General features: G+C 51.7%; 1 protein-coding gene across 4 annotated transcripts; it reads right to left on the reverse strand.

Moving 5' to 3' along the window:
• Positions 1 to 1,525: 1,525 nt before the first annotated feature.
• On the reverse strand, positions 1,526 to 14,916 carry LOC118086508 (RNA-binding Raly-like protein). Of its 4 annotated transcripts, none has more exons than XM_088671808.1 (7): positions 14,698 to 14,916; positions 12,886 to 12,964; positions 4,731 to 4,781; positions 4,406 to 4,554; positions 3,344 to 3,457; positions 2,779 to 2,933; positions 1,526 to 1,908 (listed from the first exon to the last, which is right to left on the reverse strand). In XM_088671808.1, exons 1-7 carry the CDS (start codon positions 14,807 to 14,809, stop codon positions 1,870 to 1,872), a joined length of 699 nt encoding a protein of 232 aa, XP_088527934.1. In that variant the 5' UTR covers positions 14,810 to 14,916; the 3' UTR covers positions 1,526 to 1,869. The 4 variants fall into 4 exon arrangements, with proteins under 4 accessions (XP_088527934.1, XP_088527935.1, XP_034974063.3 ...); XM_088671809.1 differs by having other exon boundaries at positions 4,731 to 4,778; positions 14,698 to 14,824; XM_035118172.3 differs by having other exon boundaries at positions 4,731 to 4,778; positions 14,457 to 14,707.
• Positions 14,917 to 15,290: the final 374 nt, after the last annotated feature.

The raw sequence follows: 15,290 nt of genomic DNA on the forward strand, positions 1-15,290 counted from the left end.
TTCAAGTTCAGTAACCCACTTTTAAGCCAAACACATTTGGGAGCCCATGTTTTGTTTTCTTGCCATGTATTTGCACGGTGGCAACGCTGCTGCTGTGATCAGGTTTAGATCAGACCGTAACCCAGCATTGGGTCCCAGGCCACCAGTTGAAGTCTACTACTGTAGTGTGTGTGTGTGTGTGTGTGTGTGTGTGTGGACTCCAGAATTTACTAGAGTGTCAACAAATGGGAGTAAACAGGGAAAAGGAAGCGTGAAAATGAGCTACTCTGTAAAATCTGGAATAGCACAAAAGGTGCCCACAAAACTAGATTAGGGTTCAGGTTAGCATAGCCAGAAATAAACCCTGGCACTGACATAAGCACCAGTATATTTAGGTTTAAAGTGAGGTCATATGCGTATCTTTTGCTGGTCCGGTGCAACAATGTCCTGAAAAGATGGTTACTGGGTTAAGTACATTATAAAACCATGCATCTTGTGGATGGGTTTCCTAGACCACTCTGGGGACGTGCCATCTCTTAAGAAGATGGTCTGAACTCAGAACAGCTCCTCTACGAAGCTCACAGGCAACACACATGCCCAATGCTATTATAGAAGACTGAGAAGGCCGACCAGTTGCCAAGTTTCAGACCAGTTCAAAAATATTTGCAAAATGTACTTGCAGTAATCACTCCTGCCTTTGGTTGTCCAGTGGTACAATAAAGCAGCAGCTAGCCATCTACACAGGGGACATTTATGGTTTTGCAGAATATTTGTTCCCCCTCCCTGGATCATCGTAGTAATAGAAATCATAGTCAGTGGATGCGAAGCACAGTCAGAAAGCGAAGCCCTACTTCAGGTTGTGCAGCTGGGAGCCAAAAACGCAAACACCTTTAGAAGGGATTAAGTCCGAAATGGAGGGAAAGCCTACCAGTGGCGACTAGGCACAATGGCTGCATGCCACCTCCAGGGTCCAAGGCACCACATGGATGCCTCTGAACATCGGTCCCTGCTGGGAAAACTGCAGCAGGAGGCGGCTTTGGTTGTCACCTGGGCTTTCCAGAAGTACCCAACCAGCTTCTATGGCAAACAGGATGCTGGATTAGACCTGCAATGGGAATTCTTCTGGAGACCATTAGGTATGTGGGTCCAGGCTGATGGAAGCCGGGAGATCAACATCTGGGACACCAGAGAGTTCCCATCCGTGGATTGGATGGGCTTTCTGTCTGATCCCACAGGGTTTCTCTTCTGGGTCTAGAGCAGCCTTTCCTAACCTGGTGGCTTTGTAGTTTCAGACTACAACTCCTCAGCCCTAAGCCAGATTGGGCAATGGTCAGGGATGATGGGGGTTGTAGTCCAGCAACATCTGGGGGGCTGTGGACTCGGGCTGTGCTGCTTTGCCCACATACCTGGGAGGAAGCCCCACTGAAGCTCATGGGATGTACTTCTGAGCAGACACATCAGGCTCAGAAATGATAAAAGGCAGCAATCAATCTGGTCTGGCACATGGTGAATCTGTAACTAAGACAGGACAGCAAGCAACACATCATTATCAGTAGGAGATGGTGACTGCTTTATTTTTTGTTTAATGCTGAGCTGGGCAAGTGCGAAGTTGGCACTGCCTGCTTTGCCCACCCATCTCCCACATTGGCATATTTTAATTTTCACAACAAAGAACACCAAGCTGCTTCTCCCTCGAACGCGTCACAGGAGTCTCTCTCTGCCAGGCCAGGAAAAGGTGCGAGGGAGACCGTGGTGGGCCTCTCGGCCTCTGCACCAGCCCTGACGGCGGGGAACTGACGCCGGACGCAGCACCAGCCAGAGGCATCGGAAGGAATACAAAACACAGGAAGGAAACGCCGGGCAAAGGGGTTGGGGGCACTCCAGGTCTTCTTACTGGCTGCCTTCCAGGTCCAACGTGTGGTTCCTTGCCTGCAATGAAAGAAGAGGCTTTGTCAGCCTCGTCTCTGAGGTATAACTCTGCATTTTCTCTGTTGAATCCTCAGCCCCAATCTGCACTGCATACTTAAAGCAGAGTTGAAGCACTTTCGACAGGCACAGCTCCCCACCAAATAATCCTGGGAACTGCAGTTTGATAAGGGTGCTGAGAGTCAATATTCCTATTCATCTTGGGGGGCTAAAATTCCCAGCGTTTCCCTAAGCAGGAATGGTTGCTAAACCCCTGTGAAGAATTTGGGCCCCTGGTGTTTGCTCTACAAGTCTTCCCTATGCCCCTCTGGCCATCTTGCCTCTATGATAGGCACAGTCCCTCCTCGTCACATGACAAACACAACATTGATCAAACCAAAACCATTCAAACACTCAACATTTGATGATGGCCGTGACCTGACCTTTGCGCAACTTGTGGAGTTAGCGGACTTCCAATAGCCTGAGAGAGCTCCTACCAGCTCTCCCGCCCCAAAGCTTGGAAGGTGTGTGTGTCTCTGTCTTGGGGCACATAATGAGATGCAAAGCTTGCTTAATGGCGCAGGTGCAGGTAAGGCAGAAAAGCCTAGGAAACGGTGCAGCCTTGCTTTGCACAAAAAGGCAGAGGGGGAAGGCTCAGTGGGCTCTTGCAATGGACAATCCTGAGAGACCCTGGTAGCTTTTTCTGCATAAGGTATCACCTTGACCATTGACGCTCTGGACAGGTGCGGCTTGCAATGCTGTAGCAATAAAAAGCAGTACTGTGTCTGCATGGTATCACCAAAAAAATCACATTGCGTTCCCGAATTTCCACTGAAGAGGGAGGGAGAGACCTGCAGCCCTTCTTGCTATTCCGCCCTCGGTGCTGCCACTCACCGCCTCTTCAGTGTCTGTGCTCTCCTCTGCACTGTCCACCTCCGGCAGAGCAGCCCGGCCATCCTGCACAGGGCTCTCCTTCCTCCGGGTGGTCTCCCCTGCTGAGTAGGAGGCCTCTGTGCTGGCGGCTGCTTTCTTCTTGACCTCCTTGGAGCCTGAGGGATGAGACAAAACAGAGAAGCAGGCCACCTTACACCCCCTTACCCATTCACCACACTTTTCCACACCACCTTTTTCCTGGCGCTGGGTGCCGTTTGTGGTGCTCCCAGGCAGTCCCCCTGAGCACTGAGCCTAGGTTTGCTATGCTGCCACAAGGCAGGTGCAGTCTGCTCCACTGGGCCAGGTCCTGCGGATCAATGAGTTTTCAGGCAGGCAGGAATCCTAATGATGCTCCAGCCCACAAGCCTGCTGTAGTCAAGGAAGCTAGGATTTAGAATTTCTAGTCAAGTTTTGTGACCAGAAGATCTGATCTTTGCTTTGTGTGCATGTATGCTTGTGCCTAAGACCTGCAACAAAATGCTGCTGTTCATCCTCACAGCTCCTCGACTCTCGCGTGCCTCCTCACCTGTGGGCTGCTCCCGTCGCTGGTCCATCCGGTCGACGCTCTCCAGCAAGCTGTCCACCTGGGCTTTAATCTGACTTAGCTCTCCCTTGATGGAGTGCAGCTCCTCTGCTCGCACTGGAAGGGAAAGACAGCGTGAGCGGCCTAAACCGCTTTACTGGCACCCCGTAGAAACGTACGTGGGTGGGGAGGGGTTCACACCAGCTCTTCACTGGTTCTGTCACTGGGAGGCTGTGGGGGGGGGGAGAGGCTACAAGTTGTGTCCAAGTGCGTGGATCAAAACCGCGGTCAGCTGGCTGCTCTCCTTAGCTCATGGAAGCTGTGGTGGGCAAGGAGCTCATATTTACAAATCAAAAGGGCCTTGGCACATGCATGGATACAAAATTCCATCTGAAGCATTGCTGGTTTTTGAACTCTGAGCCCAAATGAAGTACCGTGTTGGCCCAAATATAAGCTGTACCCACAAAGAAGCCGGGGGGGGGGGAGAGAATACCCAAATATAAGCTGCTCCCTTAAAATTGTGTCTTATGCTGCCATGGCGCCCGCCACCTTGCCTCACCGGAAGTCTCGTAAAAGCCGGTTTTTGTAAAGTCGCGAATTTAAGCCACACTTTAACTTTTCATGGTCGGAATTTTGGGGGGGGGAAGTGTGGCTTATATTCAGGCCAATATAGTAACATGTTTCTGCGAGAAACACATCAGGACGAGATAAATGGAAATAAAAAAATAGAACCTGTACCCCAAAGACTGGCTGGTGAGTGCAAAGCAACATGTGAAATTCCTTTCTTTCCCCATCTCCCTGACTACTGTTTCCCAGTTCACTGCCTGCTTTACACCCTTCCATGAGACTCCCTGCTCGTCAGCTTTGCTCCCTTTTAGACCCTCTTCCTAGCCCACAGGCCACCCGGGTGCTCATAAGTGGGGGGTTTTAGTCACATCCAAACAGACTGCTTTCCCGTCCCTCAGAGAGCCTGGACTGCAAACATTCTTTGACAGGCTCATTCACTGTCAAAAGAGTGCCCTTGGCACCTGGCACACCAGGCCCTCTCTGCCCCAAAGCGCTTACACTTCGTTCGGCCTGCCGTGGAGCCGCTGCTGCCCCTCAGCCCCGCGTGGGGACCCAAGCTGGCCTTGCCCCCGGCCCCCAAGTGGCTTCTCCTAGCCTTGACCGGGATGTGAGTGATGAGCGGAGGAATCTTCTGATACTCGTAGACCCTGCAGGAAACGAGAGCAAGAGGGTCAGTTGCAGAATCCCCTTGAAACCACAGCTCAAATGTGTGTGGGTTTTTTTTTTTGCTGAGGTCCAAGGATATGGTGGGGGGAAACCCACTCCCACTCGTTCTGTTGATGGGCAGACAATGAGGGAGGGAGAGCAAAGCCCCAAAACACACCTGTAGGGCAAATCCTCTTTATAGAGCTCATAGTCCAGGTCACAGGTGCTGCTGCAGACAAGAGAAGAAAAGGTAATTCTGTGCCATTTCATGCTTCCCAACATCCTCAGCTGCACCATGAGACAGGCGCATGGAAAATTGCCTTTGGCGCAACTGTTTTTTAATTTATTTCTGTTTCATTCCTTTGTATCCCAGCCTCCCTCCCTCCCTCCCTCCTCCTCCTCCACCACCTTGTCATCGCAACTGCCCTGAAAGGTAAAGGTAAAGGGACCCTTGACCATTAGGTCCAGTCGTGACCGACTCTGGGGTTGCGCGCTCATCTCGCATTATTGGCCGAGGGAGCCGGCGTATAGCTTCCAGGTCATGTGGCCAGCATGACAAAGCCGCTTCTGGAAAACCAGAGCAGCACATGGAAACGCCGTTTACCTTCCCGCTATAGCGGTTCCTGTTTATCTACTTGCATTTTGATGTGCTTTCGAACTGCTAGGTTGGCAGGAGCTGGGACCAAGCAACGGGAGCTCACTCCGTCACAGGGATTCGAACCGCCAACCTTCTGATCAGCAAGCCCTAGGCTCAGTGGTTTAGCCCACAGCGCCACCTGGGTCCCACCCCTGAAAGGTAGGCCAGCACAAAATCACCCAAGGAGCTTCATGGCTGGGGGGAGCGGACACTGGGTCATCCCAGTCCAGGTCCAACACTCCTGGCCCAGAGATGGGGAGCCTGTGGGGGGGCAGATATCCCTGGGCTCCAGCTCTTATCAGCCCCAGCCAACAAGGCCAATAGCTAAAAATGATGGGAGTTGGGAGCTCCTGTGCCGTCTGAAGGGCCACAGGCACCTCACTCCCAACCTCCCACTCTAACCACTGTATCAAGCTGCCCCTCCATCTCTACACTGCCTTTCTGCCATCAGCAAGGCGCCTTGCGACAATTTTTGTTGGAAACAAGACTTGTGTTGCCACACGCATCTCAAGTGTTGACCCACCACAGGAGGCAGCCCTATCGATTCCTCTGGGGCTTTGGCTTGAATAAACGAAGGCTGCAAAACGGGAAGGAAATCTGGGTTTTGTAACTCGTCAGCGTGACAGTAGTGTATATGCGGTAGCATATTTAGCATGCCAAATCATGCATGGTGCAAGCTCCCCTGTGCAGATTTTAGGCATTCAGGTGTATATTCATTTCCCAGTTTATACTGGCCCTGGTGCGCCTGAGACTAAAGAGGAGAGAGGTTAGTAATGCTTTAGTTGCAGGGGTGCCACAACACACACACACACCACCTTGACTTCAGTTGTGATTCCTGGATTGCAAGGGATAGGACTAGATGAGCCTTGGGGAAACTTTCCAACTCTACAATCCTATGATTCTGTCCCTTTTGGCTGCTCTCTCAGCTACTGTTCCAGAGAAGTACTGTGGGAGGCATGATTTGGCTAAAACTGGAGGGATCGGCATGGGAGAGGGGGTTGAGTTTGCAGATTTCCTTAAGTCACTCCGCCTTTTCTCCAATAATTTGAGCACTGGAGGAGGTAGCCAGAAAGGCCGTGGGGCGCACGCAGAGGAATGAATGCAAAACAACCAGATCCTAAACAGTTATTGCAATATGTCAAATGCTACGTAATTATATTCTATATTAAAACGTATATTTATGCCACTTGAAAGCAAGTGCCTGCCACTTATCCTTTTTTCCCAGAGCGTTTGTGGTCTCTGGAAGGTAGGGGCTGGTTTACTCCTTTTATTCCAGTAGAATCCAGCCTGCAGGATTTTCCTTCTGTTCCCACAAGTTAAAGAACCAGGGGAGATTTCATTTCTTTTTAAAATGGAAGTGGAGAGTTGAAGGTAGGGCAACCTTAAGCACCCAGAACCTGCCTTTTGGCTATGAGCTCTGCTGGCCTATGGGGAAGAAACAGGCCCAGGAGCCTCTTCCAGACACTGGAAGGGGCAAGAACTTCCTCCAGGACCCCTAACCAGGGAACACTAGGTGGTGTGTGTGTCCCACACCACCACCACCACCCCGAGAGGAGGCTCCAGCTCCCAAACCCCCTGACCGCTGATCGGAGCTGTAGTTTGACAACACCCGGCCTGCCCTTTGGCCAAAGTGTGGGGAGTGAGATTGGGTGGGTCAAGGTTCTTTCAGCGAGGAATCAGCCCGGACTCCAACCCTCCACCCCCTGCTGATCTTCCATCAGAGATTCTTGATGTTACATTTCAGGGGTGGTGGTTTCTGTGTGCCAGCTGCATACCCTTCAGGTTCAAATGGAAAGGGGTGGAGGGGGGGGGGGAAGGCTGTCAGCAGGAACGCCTCCCCTGAAGCAAGGCGCTGATGCGCCTGTAATAAATCTCATGCCACATGAGCAAGCGAAAGAATGGGGAAGGAACGCTGCGGCCAAGCCCCTTTGGGCTCTGGGCTCTTTCATCTCCCGCATGACATTTTTTTAACGGGGTGTGTGTGTGTGTGTCTTTTCCTCTGCACTGCATGGCAAGCTGCACCTGCCAACATTCCCTCTTCACGACTCGACTATTAAAAGGCACACGAGTCCCAAACGGTGTATGTCTGTGGCTCCGTTTCCCAGGAAACCAGCTAGGCCGTCCCCGTCCCCCCTGGACGGAGCGGGAATCTTCCATTTCACTGCCCTCACCCTGGCCCAGCATTCCTGCCCAGCTTCCCCCACACAAGAGACTTTGCCCAAGTGGAAAGCCTGCACAAATCCACTTCTGGACCAGGAAAGGGTCCAGAATCAAGGGGGCGGGTGGGGGTGTGAGACGCCCTTATTTCCAACTCCCTCTGGCATTCAGGTGTGTGTGTGTGCGTGTCGAATTCTATCTACAGAGCCATCCCACAAGGGAGTGCGTGGGAACCAAGTTGCCAGACATGCGCCGGGAATGTTTTGCAGAATAATGGGGGGGGGGGAATTCCGCTCTGCTTCCTCCCAGAAGCCTCCCCCTTACTGTGCATCTGCACCGTCAATCTCTGTAGCGGCTGCCTTGATGCCAGAAGGAGATTTGTTTTATGCAGCTTTTCTCTGCCTGTCCACTCGGAAACTGCCATAGCGAAATCTCCCTGCCACAAAGCAGCGACCACGTCCCAGGGGTGATGGCCTGTCCATCTGCTAAAGCAGGGGCGCTGGCATTGGCCAAACTGGCTCTGGAAGCTGGCAGGGGGTGGTGGATCCTTTACCTGCCTTGCCCCGCCCACCCACTCTTCGGGCCCAACCACACAAGGTGAACACGACTCGTGGGTTCCTCCTTCGTTAGAGATACTGAAGGTAGACAGCCAGGGGAGAGACTCCATCAGGCAAGGCCTCTTTCCACCTGCCTTGCCTCGCCCCCTCCGGCCCTGGGACTCCTCATAAGGAAGCTGTGCCTGGAGGAAGAACTGTGAGGGGAGAGACTCCATCAGGCAAGGCCTCTTTCCACCTGCCTTGCCTCACCCTCCAGTCTCTATTTTTCAATTTGCATTGTATTGTTTTATGCACTGTGGCTTGCTGTTGTTTTATTGATTATTGTTTTGTAATTATTGTAAATGTTAAGAGTGGGTTTCTGTTTAATTTTCATATGCTGATATTATTCTATACTATTGTAATGATTGTTGAACGTTACATTATTTGATTGCTTATTTTAAAGCTATGTTTTATTATCATATTTATGTATTGCATTAGATTGTTATAAGCTTGTTTTGTATTTCATAAGATTCTGTTTCTTCAGCTTGTAAACCGCTTTGAGTATTGTATGATAGAAAGGCGGTATACAAATTAAAAGTGATGATGATGATGATGATCGTTCCCCTCACTGCAAGAAGTGAAGTTACAGGGAACCAGGCAGAGAGCCTTCTTGGCAGTGGCACCCTTCCTGTAGAATGTCCTCCCATCAGATGTCAAGGAGATAAAGGACTACACAACTTTTAAAAGACACCCGAAGGCAGCCCTATATCAGGAAGTTTTTTAATGTTTGACGTTTTATTATGCTTTTATATGTGTTGGAAGCTGCCCAGCGTGGCTGGGCCAACCCATCCAGATGGGTGGGGTATAAATAATAAAAATATTATCATCATCATTATTATTGGTCAAGAATGCTGCAGCTACATGCCCGGTGTGGCAAAAGGACTCTTTCTATCCTATGATTCTACACATACAGAGGTATTTTAAAAAATGCCTAGGGAAATATCAAAAGGCAGTTCTGGCCCCCATTATTTTCTTCTGGGACTGCTCACTGAAGAATGGGGCAGGGAATGGGGAGAAGTTCTCCTGGGGTGCCTTGGTGGTCATCTTATTGTATAGCTAGCCCTGCAAGTCTCCAACACTGATGTCCTCTGGTTGCTGTTACTTGGCCCATGTTTTGCAGATTTTAATTTTTTAAAAAACTTGTTTTACAAGGAACCCCCCAAAAAATTCCAGAGCAGAACCAGCAGGACTGCCACCGGTAGAAGGGGCAGCTGGTCGTCTCTTCCCCGTAACTAGCAGAATCGTAAGAACTTGTGCAAAATAAACATGTGTGTTGTTATCTTTAGAGAGAATACACAGACCCTGGCTTATGGCACAGGCTTTTCTTTCGGCATCACAGCCCTTCTTCCTCTGGCTCCAGCAGACCAGATTTCTAGAAGAGCGTTGAAGAAAAGGGCAGGAAAGTGTGTGTCATACACAAGAGACACTTAGCGTGGCCTGAGCTCTGGTGGGCAAGAACCTGAGTGATGAAGGAGGATGCCTGATGAAGGTTTCCAAAGGCTCAGGCCATAATAAAACCTATTGCTTTCCTGCGGTCTCTCCTCTCCTCTTTCACAGGCTCTTTGTATGCAACAGGGCAGATCCTGGAACTCAGCCAGTGCCAAACCCAGACAGGGGCCAAATGGTGGAGGAGAAGGCCTGTGAACCAGGGAGGGTGCTCAGCTCCCGGGGCCTATTCCCCTGGGCTACAGGACAAAGGGAGCTATAGGGTTTCAGAAGGACTGAAGAATGGCTCACACCAGCCGGCAATAGCAACACCCCTCCTTTTAAAGGCATGGCGAGACGGCACGTTGGCAGCAACAAGGGGAGCCGAAGCCAGGAATTTGGGAAAAGCTGTTGCGTAGCAGCTATTGTTTGCCCCTCCAAGTTATTTTGGGAGGCTTTGTTCAGTCCTTTTGTTTTCCAAGTTTCCATCTGTGGGTTCAGCAACGCTGGTTCTCACTCCTGTGACCACAGGCCTGCAAGGCCACAATCCGGGGGGGATGGAATCACCTCAGTTCCCTCCAGCGTTTGCTCTTCTCCAGACCCCATTGATTTCCCCGAAGGAACATCTTGAGGACACGGTTCCTCAGAGCAGTCTCACCCAACACACAAGCTAATCGGTACCAGGCGGCCACCATTTTAAAATTTCCAACTGTGTCCCAAAGAAGCCTTATGGCGGATGTTCTGTGGCACTGTGGGAAATTTAAGATGGCCGCTTGCAGCCACCCTGTGCAAGGGCTCCAGGACAGGGGTCAGCATCAGTGAAGGGAGCTTGGGCTTACTAAGAAACTGTCCTTTACACCCTCGGTTAAATGACAATTCCCAGGATTTATAGCAGTTACACTTAAAACTGGAAAACCTCCTCCATCAAAACAACTCATTGAGAGACAGAGTTGTTATGTATCCTGAATTTTTGAGTCCAAGAGATGGAGAGAAAAGCTGCCCTAGTGGGCAGCAATCCCCTAGAAGGAACAGGTCAATAGCTTGGTGGTGCTCCTGGATTTGGCCTTCTCGCCGGAGGCTTGGATGACTTCATTGACTAGGATTGTATTTATAAAAAATAAATAAATAGGAGTGCCTTTTACCCGCTCCATCCGGTTTGCTGGTTTTGGACAAAGACACCTTGACCACAGTAGTCCATGTTCTGGTAACTTCCTGACTGCCATGCTACAAGGTGCTCTCCATGGAGCTGCCCTTGAAGATAACTCAGAAGCTTCAAATGATCCAAAATGCAGTGGCAAAATTACTGGCTGGGGTTCCACTTAGAACAGACGCAACTCCTGTTATAATTGCCAGTTCATTTCCATGGCCAATTCAAGGAGCTCACACTGGTGTTTAAAACCCTGAACGGCTAAGGCCCCAAATATATGAAAGCTTGCCTCCTTCCCTACAGACCCTCTCAGGTGTTGGGATCAGGCAGAGGGGTCTCTCTCTCTCTCTCTTTCTTTTTCTTTCTCAGGGCTAGGCTTCCTCAGCTTTGGCAATGCGTAAGTGGCCACCCAACCGTTCCCCGAGTCTGCTTCCAGACAGGTGTTTTGATGTATTTTTGCAGCATCTGCACAACAACGTTGGCATCAAAACACCATCTCTTATCACCCACCCATTTACCCTCTCTGCAGGGGAAATCCAATCATCACAACAAATCCTGCTGCTAGCAACTCATCTGAGATATCTCAGCAGCCCACTCGCAATTTTTTTTGTGTGTGTTAAGATGCACCGAGAGCCTCTTAGGGCTATGAAGCAGGCTAGCAATTGTTCTAAATTAATGATAAAAACCAACCCCATCCCTGTCTGGGAGCACCCCTAACCTCCTGTTCTGTCTTGCCTTTGCCCTGGAGCCGGTTCTGTCCTACCTACAAGAGGACGCTGTTCCTGCCACAGCTCCTTCACATGGGGAGATCAGGCAGAGATTATGGCTGGATAGCCAGCACCGGATCCCACCAGAATCTAAGAGGACGGGGAAAGAGTCTTGCAGTCACTGCCTCCCCCCAACCCCAACCCCACGGCTTCCTCTTCTCAACAGCTACAGCCAAACAATTCCCATTACCAGCCATATAAATAAATGCAAAAAAGAAACCCCCCCAAAAAACACCCTTCTGCCTAATCCCAGGGTTATAAGCTGTTTTCTTGGCAGCAGAATACCCTCCACGTGAGGATCTAGCAGGATGAAGCAAAGCGGCGATAGAAGATCACAGTGCTCGTCCCTCTCTCTACAGCCCTGCAAAATAGGAAACTGAACGCAGCCCATGAAACTTAGCTGGTTCTTATAAAGAGGGTGAAACAGGGTGGCATCGAAAAGAAAGCAGAAAAGCAGCCAGGCCAGGTTAGTGGCTTTTGGGGGAGGGGTTCCACAACCACAGTGGAAAAAACCCTCCCGCTGGAGCCTACCTGAGAGAAAACTGAGAGTTGAAGCAAAGCTATAAATACGATTCCCGCACTTAGTTCTGGCTAACTATTTGATTGCCCCATTCGGGACCAGCGGAAGCTTCCGAACAGTTTGCAAGAGCAGCCCCACTTATCACTTACTGCAGTAGTCAAGCCTGCACCTATCCCTTGGGCTTCCATGTTCCCCCTTCCTAGCACTGCTCCAGCTTTGTGTGTCATGAGCTAATGAAGGGAAAAAGCAGTCCACCTGAGGGCAACTGGAGCCTAGTTGCAAGAGGCACAGAAATATAGCAAGCAGCACATTTCCTGGCCAGAGGATAAGTGGTAGCTGGAAACTTTCAGTTACCAGAGCATGAGTAGCTGTGGCAAAAACCATCTGCCAGCAACTCTGGGTGCAAAAAGCAGCAGCAACGCCTCTTGATGGGAGCCAAGCAGCCACTCTAGACCAAGCAGAGGCTTTTTTGAATTGCCCACAACGTCCCAACATCATGTCTGGACACTGCGGGGAATTTTAAACGGCAGCTTGTCACCACCCAGCAGAGGAGGCTTGAGAAGGGCATCAGCGCTCAAATCCCCACTCGGTCATGATGCTCACCAGGTGACCACGGGGACCAGTCACCGTCTCTCCGCTTAATCTACCTCGCAGGGTTGTTGTGGGGGATTAAAGGAGGTTGGGGAGAATTATGTACACCATCTTAAACACCTTGGGACGGGGGAAGGTGGAACATGAAGGCAACAAGTGCAAATAAATAAAAATAAATCGTTCACCACCAGCAACCAGGAATTCCATGCCAGGGGGTGCCCTGGAACTCAACCCAGGCAGTGAGTGGGTTGGAGAAAGAGATTCTCAGGGCCATTTCCTTCTCTTCCTCCTCTGGAGGGGGTGGGCACCATGACCAGGTCATAAGCAGCTGGTACAACTCCCATCACCCCGAGTATTGACCTTGCTGGCAGGGGCTGATGGGAGCCGGAGTCCAACGACTCCTGGAGGGCCACACAGATTGCCCTTCCCTGCCTAGACACAGTAAATGGGACATTGCACAGCCGGATCCAATCCGTGGTGACAAAAGACTCACGGGTACAGGCTTCCGCTGTGTTGCCTCTTCTGGCTTGGCCTGGCGTGGCTCAGTTTAGGCTCCCGGGCCATGTCGAGATCTAGAGAAAGAGGAAGACCATGAGAGAGAAACCCCAGGGCAAGGAGGCCAGAAGCCCAGGAGGGGGCAGGCTGGGTGGAGGCCGCTGTCACTCCAGAAGGGACCTCCTAACAAAGTCCAAGACTAACCCCATCCGGCAGGGCAGATCCTTACAGCATCTCACAGGGATATAAGCCAGCTTAGAATTTTCAGGTCCGTGTACAGACAAGAGTAGCCTCTGTACTGTAGATACAAGGAACTGAAATGCATTATTATTATTATTATGTTATTAATTTATTTATTACTCACCCTAGGGTGTCAGAGTAGCTTACAGCACTAAAAACTATACAGTATTAAAAACAATTAAAGCAACTTAATGGTGTCAGCAAAGGCAGTGTCCCAGCATGGGGGGGTGGCCAAAGAGATGCCCCCCACTCATTTATACAATCTGTCTACAAGGCAAATCAGAGCGGTGTCTCATTATTGTCCTTTACTTGGCAGGACAGCCGGGAATAAAAATACTTGCCTGCTCAACTGCATCTTAATACTCTAACCAAGTTGAAAAATTAGTTAGAACACCATGTTAAGTGTTTACATATTATTATTATTTTGCCACTGTGCACGAGCCACAGAGGCAGAATCCCTGCCTGCTACAGGACTCTGCCAAGCCTCTGAGGCTGGGCATGTGCTCCTTGGGCCTGGGCACCTCCAATTCCAGGACACCATCAAAGGCCCAGAATCAGGGGAGTTGAGCTGGAGCCCTCGGGCATCTTGAGCCCCCTTTCCTGCAAGACACAGAGAGAAATGTGGGGAGGGGTCCCGGCTTACTCATCCCAAGGTAAGGATGCTTTCTCTTGGTCTGGCAAGCGAAAGTTTCCCAAAATCTAATGAGGCAGACTCTCAGGATAGGCCATCGAGGCCTACAGTGCATCAGCGCCTGGTCCCCAGGCAGGTCCCCGCCTGGGGAGGGCTTCCTAGAAGCGCCACCCCGAGACCCCTCCAAGTTGCCCTAGCCAGCTCTTGTGCTGCTCCACGGCAGGCCTCAAAAAAATAAAATAGACATGCCAATTTCTCTTTCTTTCTTTTTTAAAGAGAGAGCTCTTATCAATCCTCATCCAACTTTCCTCCCACCCAGAGTTGGGCCCAGTAAAGATGTCTCTCTGAAGGATCCAGAAGCGACCCCCCTCGCTTCGTTCTGCAAGCAAGAGGCGCAAAGCAAATGGAAGGGAAAGGGCGCGCGCGCGCGCCCCTCCTGCGCAGCGAAATCAAAGGAGGCGGCGTGGGGCTTTTGATGGGGACCCAGCGGATATATCCTCCTCTTTCCCCCCCCCCCCGCGTCCCCCTTCCTCTTTCATTGCTTCCTGGCGGTGGAGCCCTCCCCCCCTTCCTGCCCCCCTTTTTGAGAGGAGGGCGACAGCGGCGACTCCCCCCCCCCACTCCCAAGCACGCAGGCCGGGGGTGAGGCGGGGGTTATATGGACGGGGGAGGGACACACACACACGAGCGGTACTCACAGCGCCAGCCCACTTCCCGGCTGCCGAAGAGGGTCATGCCACCCCAAGGGGGGGAGGGGAGGAAGAGGGGGGGAGCCCCGCGGCCGGCCGGCCCAGCAGCGAGGAAGGGATGCCTTTCTCTCTCCTACGAGCCCCCAACAAGGTGGTTGCAGCAGCAGCAGCCTAAGCGCTCTTGACTAAAGAAAGGAGGGTCTCTATCTGCCTCCCCCCCCCAGCCTGAATGTCGGCCGGAGGAACGTACCATCTGCCCTGGTGCGGAGGGGGAGACGAAGAAGAGGAGCAGGAGGGAGCGAACCATCTCCGCCACCCGGCGGGGGGGGCGTTGTGGGAGGGGAGGGGCTGAGCTCCCACATATACACACGCCTCTGCTTCTTGAGCAACCAGAGGGCTATTGCCTTGCAGGGGGGCGCCTTGCATGCTCCAGTCCCCTCCCCTCCCCCCGCGCAAGGAAATGGTGGGGGAGGTGGGCGCCCCTGGTCTAGCTCTTCCGCAGCGCATGCGCGAAACTGCAAGACCCTACCACCACCACCGAAGAAGAGTAGCTGCCCTAGGTGGTGGTCGTGGGACTGCGTGGAGAAACCTCTTGGGGCGCCAAGGGAATAAGCAGGAGCCCCCCCCCGGTTCTCTAGGCCGTGGGACTGCCCCCCCCCCACTCTGCAGAGCTACCTCAGGCCATTCAGCCCAGGGACTGAGGCTGCTTCCATTGAAAGCACTTTCTTTGGCCCCCATCTAAGAATCCTGGGGACTGTAAGTTTATTAAGGGTGCTGGGACAGTGTCCTGCCCCCCCCCGCCAGACGGGAACCATGTGCATTAAATGTATGGTAGATATGCTT

This window comes from Zootoca vivipara, chromosome 6 (assembly GCF_965207765.1).
Source record: "Zootoca vivipara chromosome 6, rZooViv2.hap1.1, whole genome shotgun sequence".
NCBI classification, from domain to species: Eukaryota; Metazoa; Chordata; class Lepidosauria; order Squamata; family Lacertidae; genus Zootoca; species Zootoca vivipara.